Source organism: Lytechinus variegatus, chromosome 16 (assembly GCF_018143015.1).
Source record: "Lytechinus variegatus isolate NC3 chromosome 16, Lvar_3.0, whole genome shotgun sequence".
NCBI lineage: Eukaryota > Metazoa > Echinodermata > Echinoidea > Temnopleuroida > Toxopneustidae > Lytechinus > Lytechinus variegatus.
Genome location: NC_054755.1, coordinates 15,295,053 through 15,311,823, shown reverse-complemented (window position 1 = coordinate 15,311,823; position 16,771 = coordinate 15,295,053). Strand labels below are relative to the sequence as shown.

Sequence of the window (16,771 nt, the reverse complement as noted above, 5' to 3'; positions counted from 1 at the left end):
TATTAATACATGGGTGAATAGAATAGATAGATGAAGAGATATACAGAGACGAAAAAGGTAGAAATAGATAGAAAGATTTTTTTAAACAAGTGCACACCTAGTTACCATAAAAATAGTATTTCCATTTATTTGATTTGAAAACAGGATAAAAGAGCATTGTAGAATAAATGCCTTGCTCATGGACATAGGTGCTGCGGCCGGGGATCGAACCCCGGACTTTCCATGTATTACCAGGCAGCTTAGACCACTCGGTCAGGGCAATTAGATAGATCGATCAATAGATAGATAGATAGATAGGTAGAAAGACAGGAAGAAAGATAGATAGATAGACAGATAGACTATAAATGCATATATTGGTACATTACGTATAGGTGAGATAGAGAATTATTTGGTTGCATAAAGGAGATATAATTATGTTCGACACACATGCTGCGCACGAGGACTTGCCCAAAGGCTAATAGAAGATGTAAATACATGAAATAAGGGGCTTCTTCATTTTTAAATATTTTAAGAGCAATACCTGATATCTTTTTTTAATACTTTTGATAGAATAGTAAAATAACAGCAATGATACATTTTATCTTTAATAACATACACAAGAAATGGTTCCCTCATTTGCATGTTTAATGGGTATGTTTAATGGGTATATCATGGTTTTGTAATAAATAGGCGAAATTTGGAAGTACTGAAGATATATCTTTACTTTCGTACGTCAAATTCTGTATAATGTACTACAGTATGTTGGATTTATTTTCATTTTGTATGCCGATCAACATGTTTTGGAGAAGGACTTGGCATTTATACATGTTATCTGCAAAATACTAAAAAGAGGATATTTTAGGCTCGTTATTTCTTTTCATATTTATATAGTGCTGCCTCAAAACTGCAAAATGGATTCTAATGAATATTAGATCTGTAAAGTTGCTTTTAATTAAAAAAATGATTCAGTATGTTGATCTGGTACTCTCTACTAGAAAAACGACTTATCTTTCGATTTTAATGTATAAAATATAAAAATATATAGTCAATTGTCATGCAATTTTTTCCAATTTGTTTAATCTCACTTTCGACAAAACAAAGTAAAGTGGTCGTATATAATTACAATGAAAATTGCAAACGAAACTTATACAAACAATATGAATTTAGGCAGGTAGAATGCATGATGTTTTTCCATAAATATTACATATCAGCAAATTATCATAATCATTATAAAGATCTGAGAAAATGGCGGGATCCACAAAAAAAAGCAGATGTTTGTAGAGTGTGGACCCCCTCTAAATGATTACTGTAGAGTTACCTACGAAGACAGGCAAACAGGTTACAGAAGAGATACAACCTGAATAACAAAGAAAATAAAGAATGAAAATACACAAGAGGGATATGAAAACGAAAAGGAAAAGAGATAAAGGAAGATAATATAAGAGCAGGATTTCAACGCTGAAAAAAAGAAAATGTTAAGTTAAGGATGCATGAAATAGTGAATTTAATGGTGTGATTATTCATAATTAAGGGAATTATGACCTGCATGTTGAAAAAAATATTTTAAAGTTGTTTTCTTAAAAAACTGATGGATGGGCTGTTAATAATCTCTTCACAGAGGGAGTTCCTCGGACCATCACCTAACAGGCTACCCTGCGGGACTCCGCAATTTATATTTCACATAATTTTGATGTGTAGTCATTCAATATTACGTACTAACGTCTAGTGGATAAGTAACTCCCGAACCACTCCAAGGCCTTCCCACGCATCCCATAATGAGCGAGTTTACGTAATAATATATTGTGATTGATTGTGTCGAGGGCCTTGGAGAAGTCCAGAAAGATCCCAACCATATGTGAAGAGTTTTCGAGAGCATGCGTCACTTTGTAAATAAAATTTAATAAGGCATGTTTGTGTTAATGCAATTTAGGAATGATTAAAAGGGTCTACGCCCCCTTTCCTGTGTATGAATTACAATCATTAAACTGGCGAACACAATAGATGCATAGCGACGTCAAGCTTATGAGTGGTATTCCGTTGCTAAGGACTCTTCATCATTCAATATGAAATACGGGATGGGGAAAATTAATTCCTAGATATTGTGCGTGCAATTGATATATACACCAGCGCATCGCTCGCACATGGTATTGACAAAAAACGTCAAATAACTGTGTATCATTTCGATGCAGTATACCAACTCCTACGGTTTAACAGGAGAAACACTTTAATTCTATATGAATTTCATTTCATTGCACGCGTTACAATGGATATTTAATTAATGCCGCTGTGGTGTACGTGACAAGTGCCTTGTCAGTTAGGTTTTAGATTTTATTTTTGTTGGAATATATTCATCTAACTAACTGAGGACGTTTTCATTTTATTCAAGGATTTAATGAAATAGAGTATCCAGACGTTAAGATTTATTAAGATCATGAATTCTATCGTCCAATCGTAAGTACGAACATTCTAATATTATTTTTGAATAACATAAACTCCTCAAAAGTTTGGAAATCTGACTTTGATCGATAATCCCTCCTCGGGTTTAGTAAATATTGATGTGTGATTCATAGCAATGAATGGATCATTTAATTGTCTTTAAAATGATACCTTATATGATTATGGTTCACATGAACTTGCAGCGCCTTGAAATGTAGGGCAAGGTCAAAATTCAAAAGTTGCAAAATGACACAATGTTGAAAGACACTGTTCTATTTTGTCCGTGGTGATGATTGAGTTTCTCAGCATTTTCATTTGTTTTCATGCACCTTAACATCAATATTAACATGGAATAAATAACACCTCTGCGCAAGCAAACGCATAAACAAGCAAACATGCATGGCATTTCAACCATGGGCATTTCAAACCGTTTTACTTTAAAATACAAATGTCATATTAGGTAATTTTATTTATTGAATTGTGTTCCTTAAATATAAGATTATGTTATATATATTTTATTATGTCTTGCAGTATTTTCGACCTTGTTATGTTGTGAAACGGAAAACAATAAATCAAATCAAATCAAATCAACCATGACTCAAACCATGTTATCTCATAGAACCATCACTGCATTAACCACATCAAAACATCAAAAATGAATAAGCAGGGGCTTGATTTCATTAGATTTTCATCTCTTTTGACACAAAGAAACATGTTCTTTATTGACCCTTCATTACTATTTCTGATCGTATTTGCAGCTTTTTTAATTCGGACCTCATCCAACATTTGTTAATCCTGCTCATTTCGTGATGGCATGATCACAATAACAAGCATGTATCATTTTAAACAGAATTGAATGATCTTTTGAATGATATCAAATATATATAGTGTAACATTGGGAGTTGGAAGAAATTACCGGCCAAACTCAGATTTCAAAACTTTTTTTTGTGGGGTTTAGTTTTAATACAATGCAGAGAGAAATCTAATAATCGATTCAAAATAAAGATCACATGAACGCAGGCAAGTGTATAACAAAGCAGTACAAAAAATCTCTCAATTCATTCAAAGTTGACACAATTGCAGTCTAAGTTACTATGGGGGTTCTGGTAATAGTTTAACAATACATATCATCAGCAATTATATAGGGTATATTCTACCCAAAATGATACGATGACAATTCAAATTAATGATTTAGTTGATGTTTTGATATTTCTTTAAAGTCTATTTTTTTACTACATTTATTCACTTCTAATAGGTCTACTCAGTAGACTTGTCTATGGTACGAAAATTGTGACCAAATTAAGGGCATTTGCCAATTTGACTTACTGGTACTTATCTTCAGAGTTTGATGAATTATTCTTTAATTATAAAGCCAAAGATCTTATTTTTGTATAAGATTAAGATTTCCTGTATTATGAGGATAGGCAGTGGCGTACCATGGGTCACGGCATGGGGGGGGGGGCACCAGCAAAAAAATTGACTCACTTAGTGAGCGCGCGAAGCGCGCTGTCGCCAGGTATATTAACCTAATAAAAACATTTCAAGGACACTGTCATTTTACGAATATGTATCTCACTGATCAAATAATGCGAGCGCGAAGCGCGAGCTGAAAATGTTTGATATTCAGACCTAAAAAGTGACATTATAACAAACTTTTGTAATCATGATACGTACCTGTCTCGCTAAACAAACAATAAGAGTGCGAAGCGCGAGTTGAAATATTTGTATGGATTGACCCCAAACGGGGACATTTTAAGGACTATATTTTAGGAATCCATTAAGAATATAAATCTCTCACCATAGTCATATAATGCGACTGCCAAGTGCTTGCTGATTTTGCTAGAATTACATCTAAACACATGAAGCACTTGTTGCAGTCATTGTAATCATGATTATCATACGCATCTCACTAATCAAATACTGCGAGCGCGAAGCACGTGCTAAAAATTTAGGAAGTTCAGAAGAGAGAATTATGAATGCACAAAGACCATACGTATTTCACTAACCAAATGATGAGAGCGCGAAGCGCGAGCTGAAAATGTTTTATATTCAGATCAGAATAAGAGGACATTTTAAGGACTGATTTTAGGAATACGTGAAGAGCAGACATATCTCACCAATCCACTCATGCGAACGTAAGCACTGATAGGAAATGTTTTATATGAGACCTTAAAATGGGACAATCACTCTAAGAAGTCATGAAAAAGAAACATATGTCACTACATAAAACAATTATCACTCGAAGTGCGAGGAAGTATATTTGGTGTACTCAGTCACTTCGCTCAATTAAAGTGCATGACACATTTAACCTACACCTTAAGACTTATTTGTTCAAACTTTAATACCTTCACAACTACATCTATATACACTGTATAATTATGTACATTTTCTAAGAAACAATTTTGTTTTGTATGCATTTAAAGTACACTCTCTGACATCACACGCTGGTCTGACTGGCTTCCTATGGGGGCTGGTGCCCTTGTTTGCTAGAGCTCCTGTGAGTACTGAGCTGACCGGGCTTGCCCCTTAAATTGTCAATGTACGGTGCAGCAAACACAAGGGCACCAGGCCCCACCAGGATGTAGCTGGTAACTTCAGTGGTGGTGATGCAGGATGGTACTTGTAGTGATTTAAGATTTCTATTTATATCTAAGTAGCTGTTTGTAATGCACGTGTATAAAATTTTGTATCCAAAGGAACTGTTGCTGCGCTAGCGCCATGAGCATCTCTGGACGGTGTGTACGCTCAATAAGACATCACTATTTTTACATTGACTTCAAAACGGGAGTTTTTAGTACAACAGGATTACATATCTCATTTAACAGACAATTCGAGCACCAGGAACAATGAAGACATATGACCTGAACAAATGATGTTTCATAAAGTTGTGAAAAGATGTTTTTTATGTAATATAACATAATATAATTACAATATAATATAAAATTATAATGAACAATATCTTCTTTCCCACTATACGTTTCATTTCCTTCCTCCCTCTTTTTTTCCCTTTCCCTGTTTCCCCCTAGGCGATGGGGGGGGGCACGTGCCCTCCCATGCCCCCCCGTAGTTACACCACTGAGGATAGGTATCGATCTGTTAAGTATTATGACAAAAATCTATTGAACGCGGCTATTGACTGAATAAATAATTGCCTGAGTTCAGTATGTTCCATTTACATTTTGGTGCTAATTTTGGTCTGATAAAATGACCGAAGTTTAAAAAGCAATGAAAGGAAGATCGTGAAAGACAATTTTTTTAAGGAGCAAATTAAAATAAAAAGAATATAATCACAACAGCAAAAAAGGGAAACATGCTGATGTTATCATTTTCAGTAATTTTAAAGTAATATAAGGATTCATCAAAAGAATGTTTGGTCATTGGCGGCGGAAGCGGGGGGGACGTGTCCCCCCCTAAATTTGAGGAGGGGGGGACGGTCCCCCCTAAATTTGTTGTTGATGACCTTTTTTTTTTTTTTTTTTTTTTTTTTTTTTTTTTTTTTTGCTTGTCAATTTATTTTCGTACGTCCCCTCAAAATTTTTGGGAACCTTTTTTTTTTTCTTGTAAAAAAATTTTGGGTTGTCCCCTCCTAAAATTTTTGGCTTCCGCCGCCAATGATGTTTGGTCCTTCGGGGCTGGGTAAGGATTGAAAAATAGTATAATCGAAAATTTATGTAAATCATTTCCTCTTAAGTATCAACAAATGACAATTTACAAATATCAAAAATAGAATAAAATAAATTGTGACAGGGGCGACGATAGTGAAGATGATGATTAGAGAGGGGAAAGAAAGAGGAATAAAGAGAAAGAGAGTGAGAGAGAGAAAGAGAGAGGGTAAGGGGGACAGATGAACAGATATAGAGAGAGTAAGAGGGAGAGAGGGAGAGAGAAGGAGAGAAGGAATATCAGAATATTACAACAGGTAGGAGGTTGATTACTTTGACGTCAATGTATTGTACACAATTAATATTTAAATTGTGAAAGTCGAAGATATTAGAAAAGGTCTTCACATCAAATATCATAATAAATCTCCTCAAAACTGGTATCAATACATGTATTATGATGACGTCACGTTCTTAGCAATCTAGCGTTGATGAAAGGGATCGTGCCAAATAGCAGAGGCAGGGGCGACTGTTCTTCTTCCATATAAAATTTTTCAATCAGTGAAATGAAAAAAGATGAAAAAGCGAGGGAGAAAAAGAGTTAGAAACGGAAGAAAGAAGGGAGAAGAATAACCAAAATAGGTCTTGTAACTCTATAATTCAATTTAGAAAATAATGACGGCATATTTAGGCCGTCTTCCACCCTAATGCAAATATCCCTTTGTATACTGTAACTGCTTGATGGTACATAACGTCTCATTCTCCCTTTTCACTTTACAGTGACAGACGAATAAAGTGGTTGGGTATAGTCTTTGTTACTGTTGTTATTGAAAAAATTGAAGAAAAAATATAAATCGCCCCCAGGGACCTGGGAACGATTTTTTCAGTGGGGGTGCTGAAAGCTCTCCTCAACGGTGGGGGGGGGACACAATTGAGTTCTCCATAATTACACACACACCTCTAAGGGCGCACACACACGCACACACACACATATAGATTGAATAGTTGAATACTATATACATGTATATATAATTATGACAATGACAGTTACTTCTTAGATTTCTTCTTATAAAAGAACATAGATACATAATTAGAGAACTCGAGCGCAAAGCGCGAGCTTTTTTTTGGGGGGGGGGAATTTATGTATTTTGTCCTGAAAATTGAACATTTTGAGCAATGTTTGTGATCCTGAACAAGATGCGTATGTAAAGGCTGCGAACAAGCATTTTTTTTCAAAAACGCTCTGGTCGGATCGAAAGGGAGGTGTTATAAGGACTGTTTGCAGTTACCCATTAAGACGATACATATATCAACAATCAAATAATGCGAGCGCGAAGCGCGAGCTGAAAATTTTGACATTCCGACCTAAATACTGGTCATTTTAAGCAATTTTTGTAATCATAATCAGGATAGGTATATAACTATACATTTGATGCGAGCGCGAAGCACAAGTGGAAACAAAATTGAGATTTCAGACAAAAAAAACACGAGACATTCTAAGCTCTTTTCTAATTATGAAGAGGATAGGTATATGACTATACAACTGATGCGAGCGCGAACTTCGCGAGCAGAAATAAAAATGAGATTTCAGGCCTATAAAAGGGACATCTTAAGCATGTTTCTAATCATGAACAGGATAGGTATACAACTATACAATTGATGCGAAGCGCGAGCGGAAACAAAATTGAGATTTCAGACAAAAAAAGAGACATTCTAAGCACGTTCCTAATCATTCAGAGGATAGGAATATAACTATACAATAGATGGGAGCGTAAAGCGCGAGCGGAAACAAAATTGAGATTTTAGACCAAAAAAGAGACATTCTAAGCAATTTCCTAATTATTAAGAGGATAGGAATATAACTATACAATAGATGGGATCGTGAAGCGCGAGCGGAAACAAAATTGAGATTTCAGACCCCAAAAAAATTCTAAGCACTTTTCTAATCATGGAGAGGATAGGTAAGTAACTATAAAATTAATGCGAGCGCGAAGCGCGAGCGGAAACAAAATTGATATTTCAGACCAAAAACGAGACATTCTAAGCACTTTTCTAATCATGAAGAGGATAGGTATATAACTACACAATTGATGCGAGCGCAAAGCGCGAGCGGAAATAAAATGAGATTTCAGACCTATAAAAGGGACATCTTATAAGCACTTTTCTAATCATGAACAGAATAGGTATATAACTATATACAATTGATGAATTGATAAGAATAAAGATTTGATCAAAATCCGACAAGGAAATCAAAGTTATTGCATTTTAAAGATTAGCATTATTCCGTTGAAACAGTTTTAAGTATGTCTTCATTAATATCCAATGAGCAAACTGATGATGTCATATCCCCACTTGTTCTTCTGTATTTCATTATATAGAATTAGGTTTATTCAATATTTTCCCTTCAAGAACCAAAAACAGTTGAATTGACAACTGATTCAGTCAATTAGGTATTCTTTGCTGCAACTTATTTCATTATAAGGGAGACATATCATTCACACTGGTTTGAAAAAATTGAAACAATGTTGATTCCATGTAATAACACAAGAAACAGGATAGTGGGAATGTGACATCTTCAACCCACATGGGCGGAAATCCCAGAGGGGACAGGGGGACACAATATCAAATGTCCCCCTCCTATTTTTGGTCTTTCATTATGGAGAAAAATGCATCACTTCACAATCGAAATAATACATGTATTTTTGACTAAATGACCTTACATTTTGGGTGAAAACCTTTTTTTTAGGGGGGGGGGGCTTGTCAAATTTTGTTAGGGTTAAAATGACCTAACATTTACCTTTGGGGACAGATTTCCGCCCATATCAACCCACCTATTAAATATTCATGATGACATGCATATCACCATTTTCATAAAATATTGCTGAAATTTAGAATTGAATAACTGAACTATTTGTTATCAGATTTTCATTTATTTATTTTGATAAAGTGTATTTGATATAAATATTTTCAGCCTGGAGTACCCCCAAAAGCTGCGTATCTGAATAAACATGCGTGCGCGTGTTTAGAGTAGACCTAGTATAGTATCTGGGCATTCTAAATACATTTTTTATCATAAAGATAAATAATGCAAGCGCAAATTGCGAGCAGAAAATATTTGATATTCCGATCTGAAAAAGGGTGAATTTAAACACAATTTTAACTACTGTGTCGGAAAATTCTGAAGGGGGTGGGTCTACAAAACGTCGTTCATTTTCATTACATTTCTGTCATTTATCATACCTACCACTAGCTGTCCAGGAGGTGCTGCCTATGGAAAATGACATGCAGCACCCCCAAATTTGGGGGGTACTTCACCCCCAGCCCCCCTCCCTGCAACCCTGCTTCCCAGAACCATGGGGGCAGGGTGAAAAAGACTGAAATTTGATTTCTATGTCTGACTGTAATTGTTTATACAAAACACGGGCGTTCGGGCGCAAACACTTAATTCGACATAAAACCGGGAAGTTTCAAGTCCAGCCACACCCATGTGTCCCTCCCTGCTATTGATTAGTGTGTAAACCAAAGGGTGTAAACTATGGTTATACGTATCGCGCGCAACCACGTCTGTATCGGGGTGCCGGAGCTTGATTGAGTCGCGTTATAGGTATGATAGGAGCGATGTTATTGGAATATGTGAAAGACTATGTAAATGATTTGCGATTTTTGGATGTGATAACTATGTACATTATAACATATCAAAAATATACAGGGGGAACCTGATTTCGTGGGGGTGCTGCCTATGGAAAATAATACACGCAGCACCCCCAGGAAAATTTCTGGGGGTGCTTCAGCACCCCCAGCACCCCCGCTTCCCAGGTCCCTGATCGCCCCCCCCCCCTGTATTAACATCACAAAGATCTCGATTGGGAGTTTTAGTGACTTTATTTTGTACAGCTTCTCCATCATAGACTATACAGTGCGTATCAAAAAAACGGGACAGTTTTGAAAAGTCTGTAAAAAAAATTATTTCAAATTATTATATCTATATTTTGCTCTGAGATCTTATTTTTGAAATGCCATTTAAAAAAAATAAATTTTATTCATGCTTGAGCGAACACGTGACGTTTTTGTCGGGGGGGGGGGGGGGGGGTTCAAAAGGAGGCTTGCGCCAAAATGGCAGAAATGAGAAATTTGATGATTAGACTTTTGGCTAGTCAGCAGACTTCCTCTTAATCTTTTCATTATCTTTGCCATAATTTTCGAATTATGCTGTCAAATTTCATTTACAAATTTATTTATTTACCTGAATTATTTTATTTTTAATAAAAAGAAGACTTTTTGTCAACCCAAGTTAGAAGATTTGCATTATTAATTGGGAGGATTTGTAATTATTCAAATCCTTTTATCATGTGAAACAAAATATGTTATGGTACCTTTAAAAGACATGAATCCTATTTTCAAGGGTTATTGAATCCTTCACCAAGTTTAATTGTGTGCTTGACAGGACAAACAGGAAAGGATTCATGTCTTTCAATGGCAATGGTGTATTGAGTCAATTTTGAAGGAGCAAGATATGGCAGATCGGGTAAAATGTAATAAAAAGTTGTGAAGCGAGCAAGCAAACGTTTCAACTTTTTTATTAAAATATCAAATTTTGTGATTGTGACATAATAGTCAGAAAATGATATCATATTCATTTTCTATGTTTTCTTTTATTTTCCTTTCCACTTTTTTTCTTGGTCATGATTTTTTTTTTTTTTTTTTTTTTTGGGGGGGGAGCACCCCGAGCCCCCACCCATCAGTATGCCACTGTTCAAAGGCACCATAACCTTTGTAGCAACGCAATGAAAGGATTTGAAAAAAAAAACACGCTCTCCCATACTTCGGTTTAAAAAAATGTTCTTGCCTAAAGAAGGAATGTTCAAATTAGCTAAAAGAGAACATATTAAAAAGAACAAGACCAGAAATATTCAAGCAAATAAGTAAATTTTGACCGCATAATTCGAAAATTATGGCAAAGATAATGAAAAGGTTAAGAGGAAGTCCGCTGATTAGCAAGAAGTCCGATCATCATATTCATCATTTTATAACATTCTGTCGCAAGCATCCTTTTTGACCGCAGACAAAAACATTCTGTGTTCGCTTAAGCATGAACGAAACGAAATTATTTTAATGGCATTTGAAGGATAAGACCTCAGAGCACCTATTTGCACCAAAATATAGAGATCATAATTTGAAACAATAATTTTATAGACTTTTCAAATCTTTCCCGTTTTTTTTATACGCACTGTATATATAATAATGTACGCGGAAAACAACAAATTTTAAAAAATATTATAATGCATTAGTTATTTTATTCATTGCATATCTTCGTATCAATGTTACAATGTACTTTTAGATTACACCCTGTACTATCACACCTTATAAGTAATTGAACAGAAATTCCTGCTGGTTTTTCTCTCTTTTTATCTCACTTTGCTCCTGCAATTCTTTCCCAGTTTGTAAATCTCGCTTTATACCAAATCTCAAAATTATTCAGAATGAAGACTAAATTTTTCAATTTTGTCTTTGTTTGTTTCATTTGTTTCCAATACAGTTTACAAGATTTTGCCGATCAAGGAACATGTGGCGAGAATTCATCCAAGGAACGTTGCAGGCATAGATGACCAACTGCGACATACATCAGCGTCATAATAGACGATGGCGGGCAAACCGCTAAACGCGAACGAACGTGAACTGGTGCGCGCCGTCGGGAACGAAGACGTTGATGCCGTTCGTCGGCTCATCGAAGAAGATGGCGTCAACGTCAACATTCAGGATTCTTTACAACGGACACCGATCATCCGAGCGTGTTTCGGTAGTGACAGGTCAAGCCGGGAGGAGATAGGCAAGATCCTCCTGGACAATGGAGCCGATGTTAACTTGGCGGACCGACACGGTAGAACAGCTTTGATGACTGCTTGCATGGAAGATGAAAAAGAGGACATGGTCGATCTTATCCTCTCAGCGAACAAAGTCGATGCTAACCGTATGGATGAAAATGGCAACACCGCCCTCATGCATGCCGTCATGATCGAAAATGTCGAGGCTGTTCGGGTGTTTTTCACTCCAGAAAACAAGAATAAGGTCAACACTGATATGAAAAACTTCGAGGATAAGACCCCACTCCTCGTGGCCGCTAAGCAGCAGAATACCGAAATTTGTGAGATTCTTGTACGTGAAGGCAATGCCCGTCATGATTCTATACCAAGCTTCTTCAAGCAACATCTACCTGAGGAGTGCCATGACGAAGACACAAAGAAACCACAAGATAAATGGGAAGATTTATTCAAGGGTTACCGCGACAATTCAATGGAGCCAAACATCATGCAGAGGTCTTCTGGTAAATGGAAGGAAAAGTCGAAAAAGAAACCGAAGGGACCAAAAAAGAAAGTAGAAAAGCCACCTGAAGAAGAGGCCGAGGAGAAACCTGATGATGAAAAAGTCGATGAGTCACCTGGAAAGAATGTCAATGATGAAATCAAAGATTCAGTGGAGAAGAAGGAAGAAGCTCTGAATCATTCCGATGCCTCGGAATCCCAGCCTAAAAAAGAAACCTCTATGGACAATCAACTTTTCCTGAAGATAGACCCTGAACGGAAAGAACGAAGTAACTCCCGCCGTGGGTCTGGCGGAGAGGAGATTGCTCAAGAAGCAAAGAAAGAACAAAAAGCCATCGCATCAACAGTGGTAGCTAGAACTGCCACATCGGCAAAGACATCGCGTCGCGAAGCCACAGATTCCCCTTCTCGAAAGAAGAATGAGGTAGTCGACGTGAAATCATCGGAAAAGATAGAATCTTCGTCTAAAGTAGAAAAGAAATCAATCGAAAAGAATGAATCAGCCAAAATATCAAATAAAGAACATTCTCAATCAAAGACAAAAGAAGATATAACAAAAAATACAACAGCAATAAAACAAGAGGAAGTACAAAATAGGTCAGAGATCAAAGAAAATGAAGTTTACGAAGTATCAACTACTGAAAATGTAAACTCCCAAACAGATGCAAAGGAGCAAGGTAAAAACATTGCTACCGTAATCAAAGCGGAGAAAAAATTCAAAAAGAAGAAAGAGAAGAAAAGTGATGTAGAAGACATATCGAATAAGAAAACAGAAGAAAAGAAAGCCAATGTAGAAGTCATATCAACAACCGAAAATGTCGTTACTGAAAGTAGAAATGAAGAACAAAAGAAAAATATAGCCACTGTTATCAAAGCAGATAAAAAGTTTAAGAAAGGGAAAAAGATGAAAGAAGAGACAACCGATTCCAATACCACAACCTCGACTGTCAAAGGAGAAAGTCAGACAAAAACGTCTCCGAAGAAAGTTGTTGAGAAAACGGAGAAATATGAACAGCGAGAAGAGATTGGGCCTGCAATACTTACATCTACCGTAACCCAGGTTCATCAAGAACAAGCCAGTGTTACCAACCAGAGAGTCATTCATACAGAAGAACGCAAGCTTATCACAGAACAGAGGAAAGAGCTTGTACCAGAACCCGAGGAAGCATCTGCTGAAAGGAAAAGGTCATCAAAGAAAGAAGAGCATGATACTATGAAAGCAGTTGAAACTATAAAACAACAGAAAACAGAGAAAGTCGTCAAAGAGGAAGTTCATAAGGAGGTCATTGAGAAAGAATCCGTTCCTGCAAGGGTCCAAGAAACAAAAGTTCTTAAGGATTCACCGAGGCACAAAGACTCGACGCATACAATAGCATCATCGGAAAGAGTACTCGAGTCTCGTCAGTCAAAGAAAGTACACGACACCACCAAATCAACGGTTTCTCTACAGAGTAACTCGTCCTCGACGAAAAAGAAGACGAGTCCTACATCATCCATAGTGGATGTATCACGACCACCAACGGTAAAAAGCACAAGGTCAACGCAGTCCTTCTCGAGCAGAGCAACAAGTGAAGGTGATAACGTGTCAATAGCAACCACGGAATCATCCGTCAGGAGGGGGGTGTGGATCCGTCCTCCTCCAGACATGATCAAACTTCAAGAAGAGGCCGATGAAGCCTCTTTAAAATCTGGAAAGAAAAAGAAAAAGAAAGTGAAAATCAAGAAGGAAGACCGGCCGGTCTACGAGACAAAGTCAGGTCGGATTATCCGTCCAAATGTGTGTGGGGATCCGCAATACACGAATATCCAAGCGGCAAGGTTGAAAGTTGTAGCTGAAGAGGAGCCGAAGTATCACAAAGAAGCAGATGGCGGCAGGCTTGCTGGTCCATCATATGAGGATGTTCCTCGGAAAACAAAACGTAAGCCAAACTCCAAATCTGGAACACCAAACAAGAGCTAATTCATCAGTAACCATTTATACCGGTATTCTTATCATACACATGAAAAAAAATATTCTACTCTAAGCGTCGTAAAATAAGCCATGACATAGACATGAGAGAGCTCTTTCCCAAATGGTTTATTATTGTGTAATATATTTTACCAGACATTGAGGTCAGTGGTAAAGCGTTCGCCTAATCAACAGAAGGTTGTGGGTTCGATTCCCGGTCGAGTCTTACCGAACACTTATTCATAATGTAGTGAAGGACTTTATTACTTTAATATTGGATAATAGAAATAATAAACTATTATCTTAATTAAACCCATGTTTTCATAACTAAATTGGATACCCCAAGATATAATTGAACAATATTCTTACTTGTTAAATTCTTTTTTGTTATGCATGATTTTGCGAGATTATGAAAAATTAGGTGACACTTTATTTACAACACGGGTCCATTTCTAGCAATTAAATGAATAAAATCTGTGAGCATAAGTTGGCTTCATTTTTAAAAAGGAGGTAAGGGTAGATATGAACTCCCCACCCAACACGTGCCCATACACATTTAGGCCTATATCTATCTCTTTATTTATTGATTGATTAATTAGTTAAATGAGTATTTGATTAATCAACCAATCAATCAATGTCTTGCTTCCACGGGGCTTTTGTAGATTTATGTGAGTGAAACACTAATCAAAATCAATTAAAACTCGATTCATGTGAGAGATCACAGGATCACAGAGAAGCATACAATACAAATCCTTTGAAGAAGGTCTGGTGAAAGAACGTGTCATGCATAGCGTGATATAATTAGTCAAATAGCCATTTTGCACTGTACAGCTTGCGCATGGTCCATGTTGAATCAAAGGCGGTGCCACAGGGTGGGGGCAGGGAGTAGTTGCCCCAATATATTTTTAGGTAACTAGTAAAACAAGGGGGAGATGAGAAAGAAGGAAAAGGATGGAAAAGGGGAAGATCATAAAACAGAGTATTTTGGGTCGTTTAGACCCATACTACTCCTTTTTTTAAATGACGTCCAGTTCAAGTTATGTCGCCCCCTTCCCGGTCCCATATGAAAAATCCTTGCGCCGCCAATGCGCCAGTCTGTTCGCCCTTACTGATTCCAATCACCTTCAGGCGAGTTTGAACCAATGTAAGAACTAAGGCGCATGGCGAAAGGTCCTTCACCTACAGTGCCAAGGCCCCCAACCATTTGGAACCCCCTCCCCGGTACTCTCCGATCACAAAATAATCCTGGAATTTTCAAATCACAACTTAAACATTTCTCTTTATTGGAGCATTCAAATAGGCCTCTCCCAATACTTATTCCTTACATGTATGTAACTGATTAATGTAGATGTTGTATAAGTGTTATTCTAAGTAATTCCTAATTTTGTATAATTTTTATTTCTGTAAAGCGCATCGAGAGTCCTTTCAGGTCTGAAATGCGCTATGTACAGACTGCATTATTATTATTATTATTATTATATGCCTAGATATCGTGTATTGTGTATCATCATTTTAAACATAAAATCAATGAAACAATATCAGGTGTGAAAAGATGAAAAAACATGAAAAATATTCAGAAATCAGAATTAAAATTTGTAATAAAACAGAGAAAACACAAAAATATTGCTTAAGTGAATAAATTTAAATTATTTGCGATCGTGGTAATTTTAATCGAGGGAATGGACTCCTATAGCATACATTAATTCATTCTTTTTTTAGAAACTCACCAAATGAAATTAACACGTAGCAAGGCCGTGTGTCATGCTTACATGATTTGATTAAACGATTAAATTACTAAAATGAGAAACCACCAGACTAAGAATTAATCCACATTCATTGTGATCTTGAATGACAGACTGAACGTTGCCATGACGACTGACAAAGCGTTCATCTAAGCTATTGAAACTCTGTATTGTCATACCTCATTGGAGATACCTGCATACAAAGTAATAATGCTGAATATTTTAAGAATATTATTCATTTTGCAATGAAAAGCGATTGCTGTAGTATAAATGAGAACGGCAATTAAATTTTGAAAAATTCACATGAATATGTTTGATTATATGGTATATCTTGGCTATTTCAAGTTTATGTAGCATTTGTATTGGATGGCAAAATTTGAATTACAAAAAATATGGTCTACATGTTTATTGTCACAAGCGGTATTGATATTAAACAAAAATGCTTGTTTGATTTTCACCTTTTATTCAAATTATTTTATTCTTATTTCACATCCGATAGGCCTTTTGAGGGTATTTTTTTAGTGCTGGACTTTTCATATTTAGTTCAAATCAATAGTAATTCGCTGATAGAAAAACGATTATTTTGTTCAGTAGTCATACAACCATGAATATTTTCAATTTTCAATTCAATTCAATTTCAATTCAATTTATTGACCATTAAAAAGACATCAAAAATATTTACAAAAATAACATGATACAACAAATTCAAAATATAACAGGTTACAAGTTTCTTAACGGTCAGGGCCC

At 36.3% G+C, this 16,771-nt stretch overlaps 1 protein-coding gene across 1 annotated transcript; it reads left to right on the top strand.

The window, feature by feature from the left end:
* The first annotated feature begins 2,157 nt into the window (after positions 1-2,157).
* LOC121430402 (inversin-like) lies at positions 2,158-15,845 on the top strand. The gene is made up of 2 exons (XM_041627688.1): positions 2,158-2,430; positions 11,551-15,845. Exon 2 carries the CDS (start codon positions 11,655-11,657, stop codon positions 14,292-14,294), a length of 2,640 nt encoding a protein of 879 aa, XP_041483622.1. The 5' UTR covers positions 2,158-2,430; positions 11,551-11,654; the 3' UTR covers positions 14,295-15,845.
* Positions 15,846-16,771: the final 926 nt, after the last annotated feature.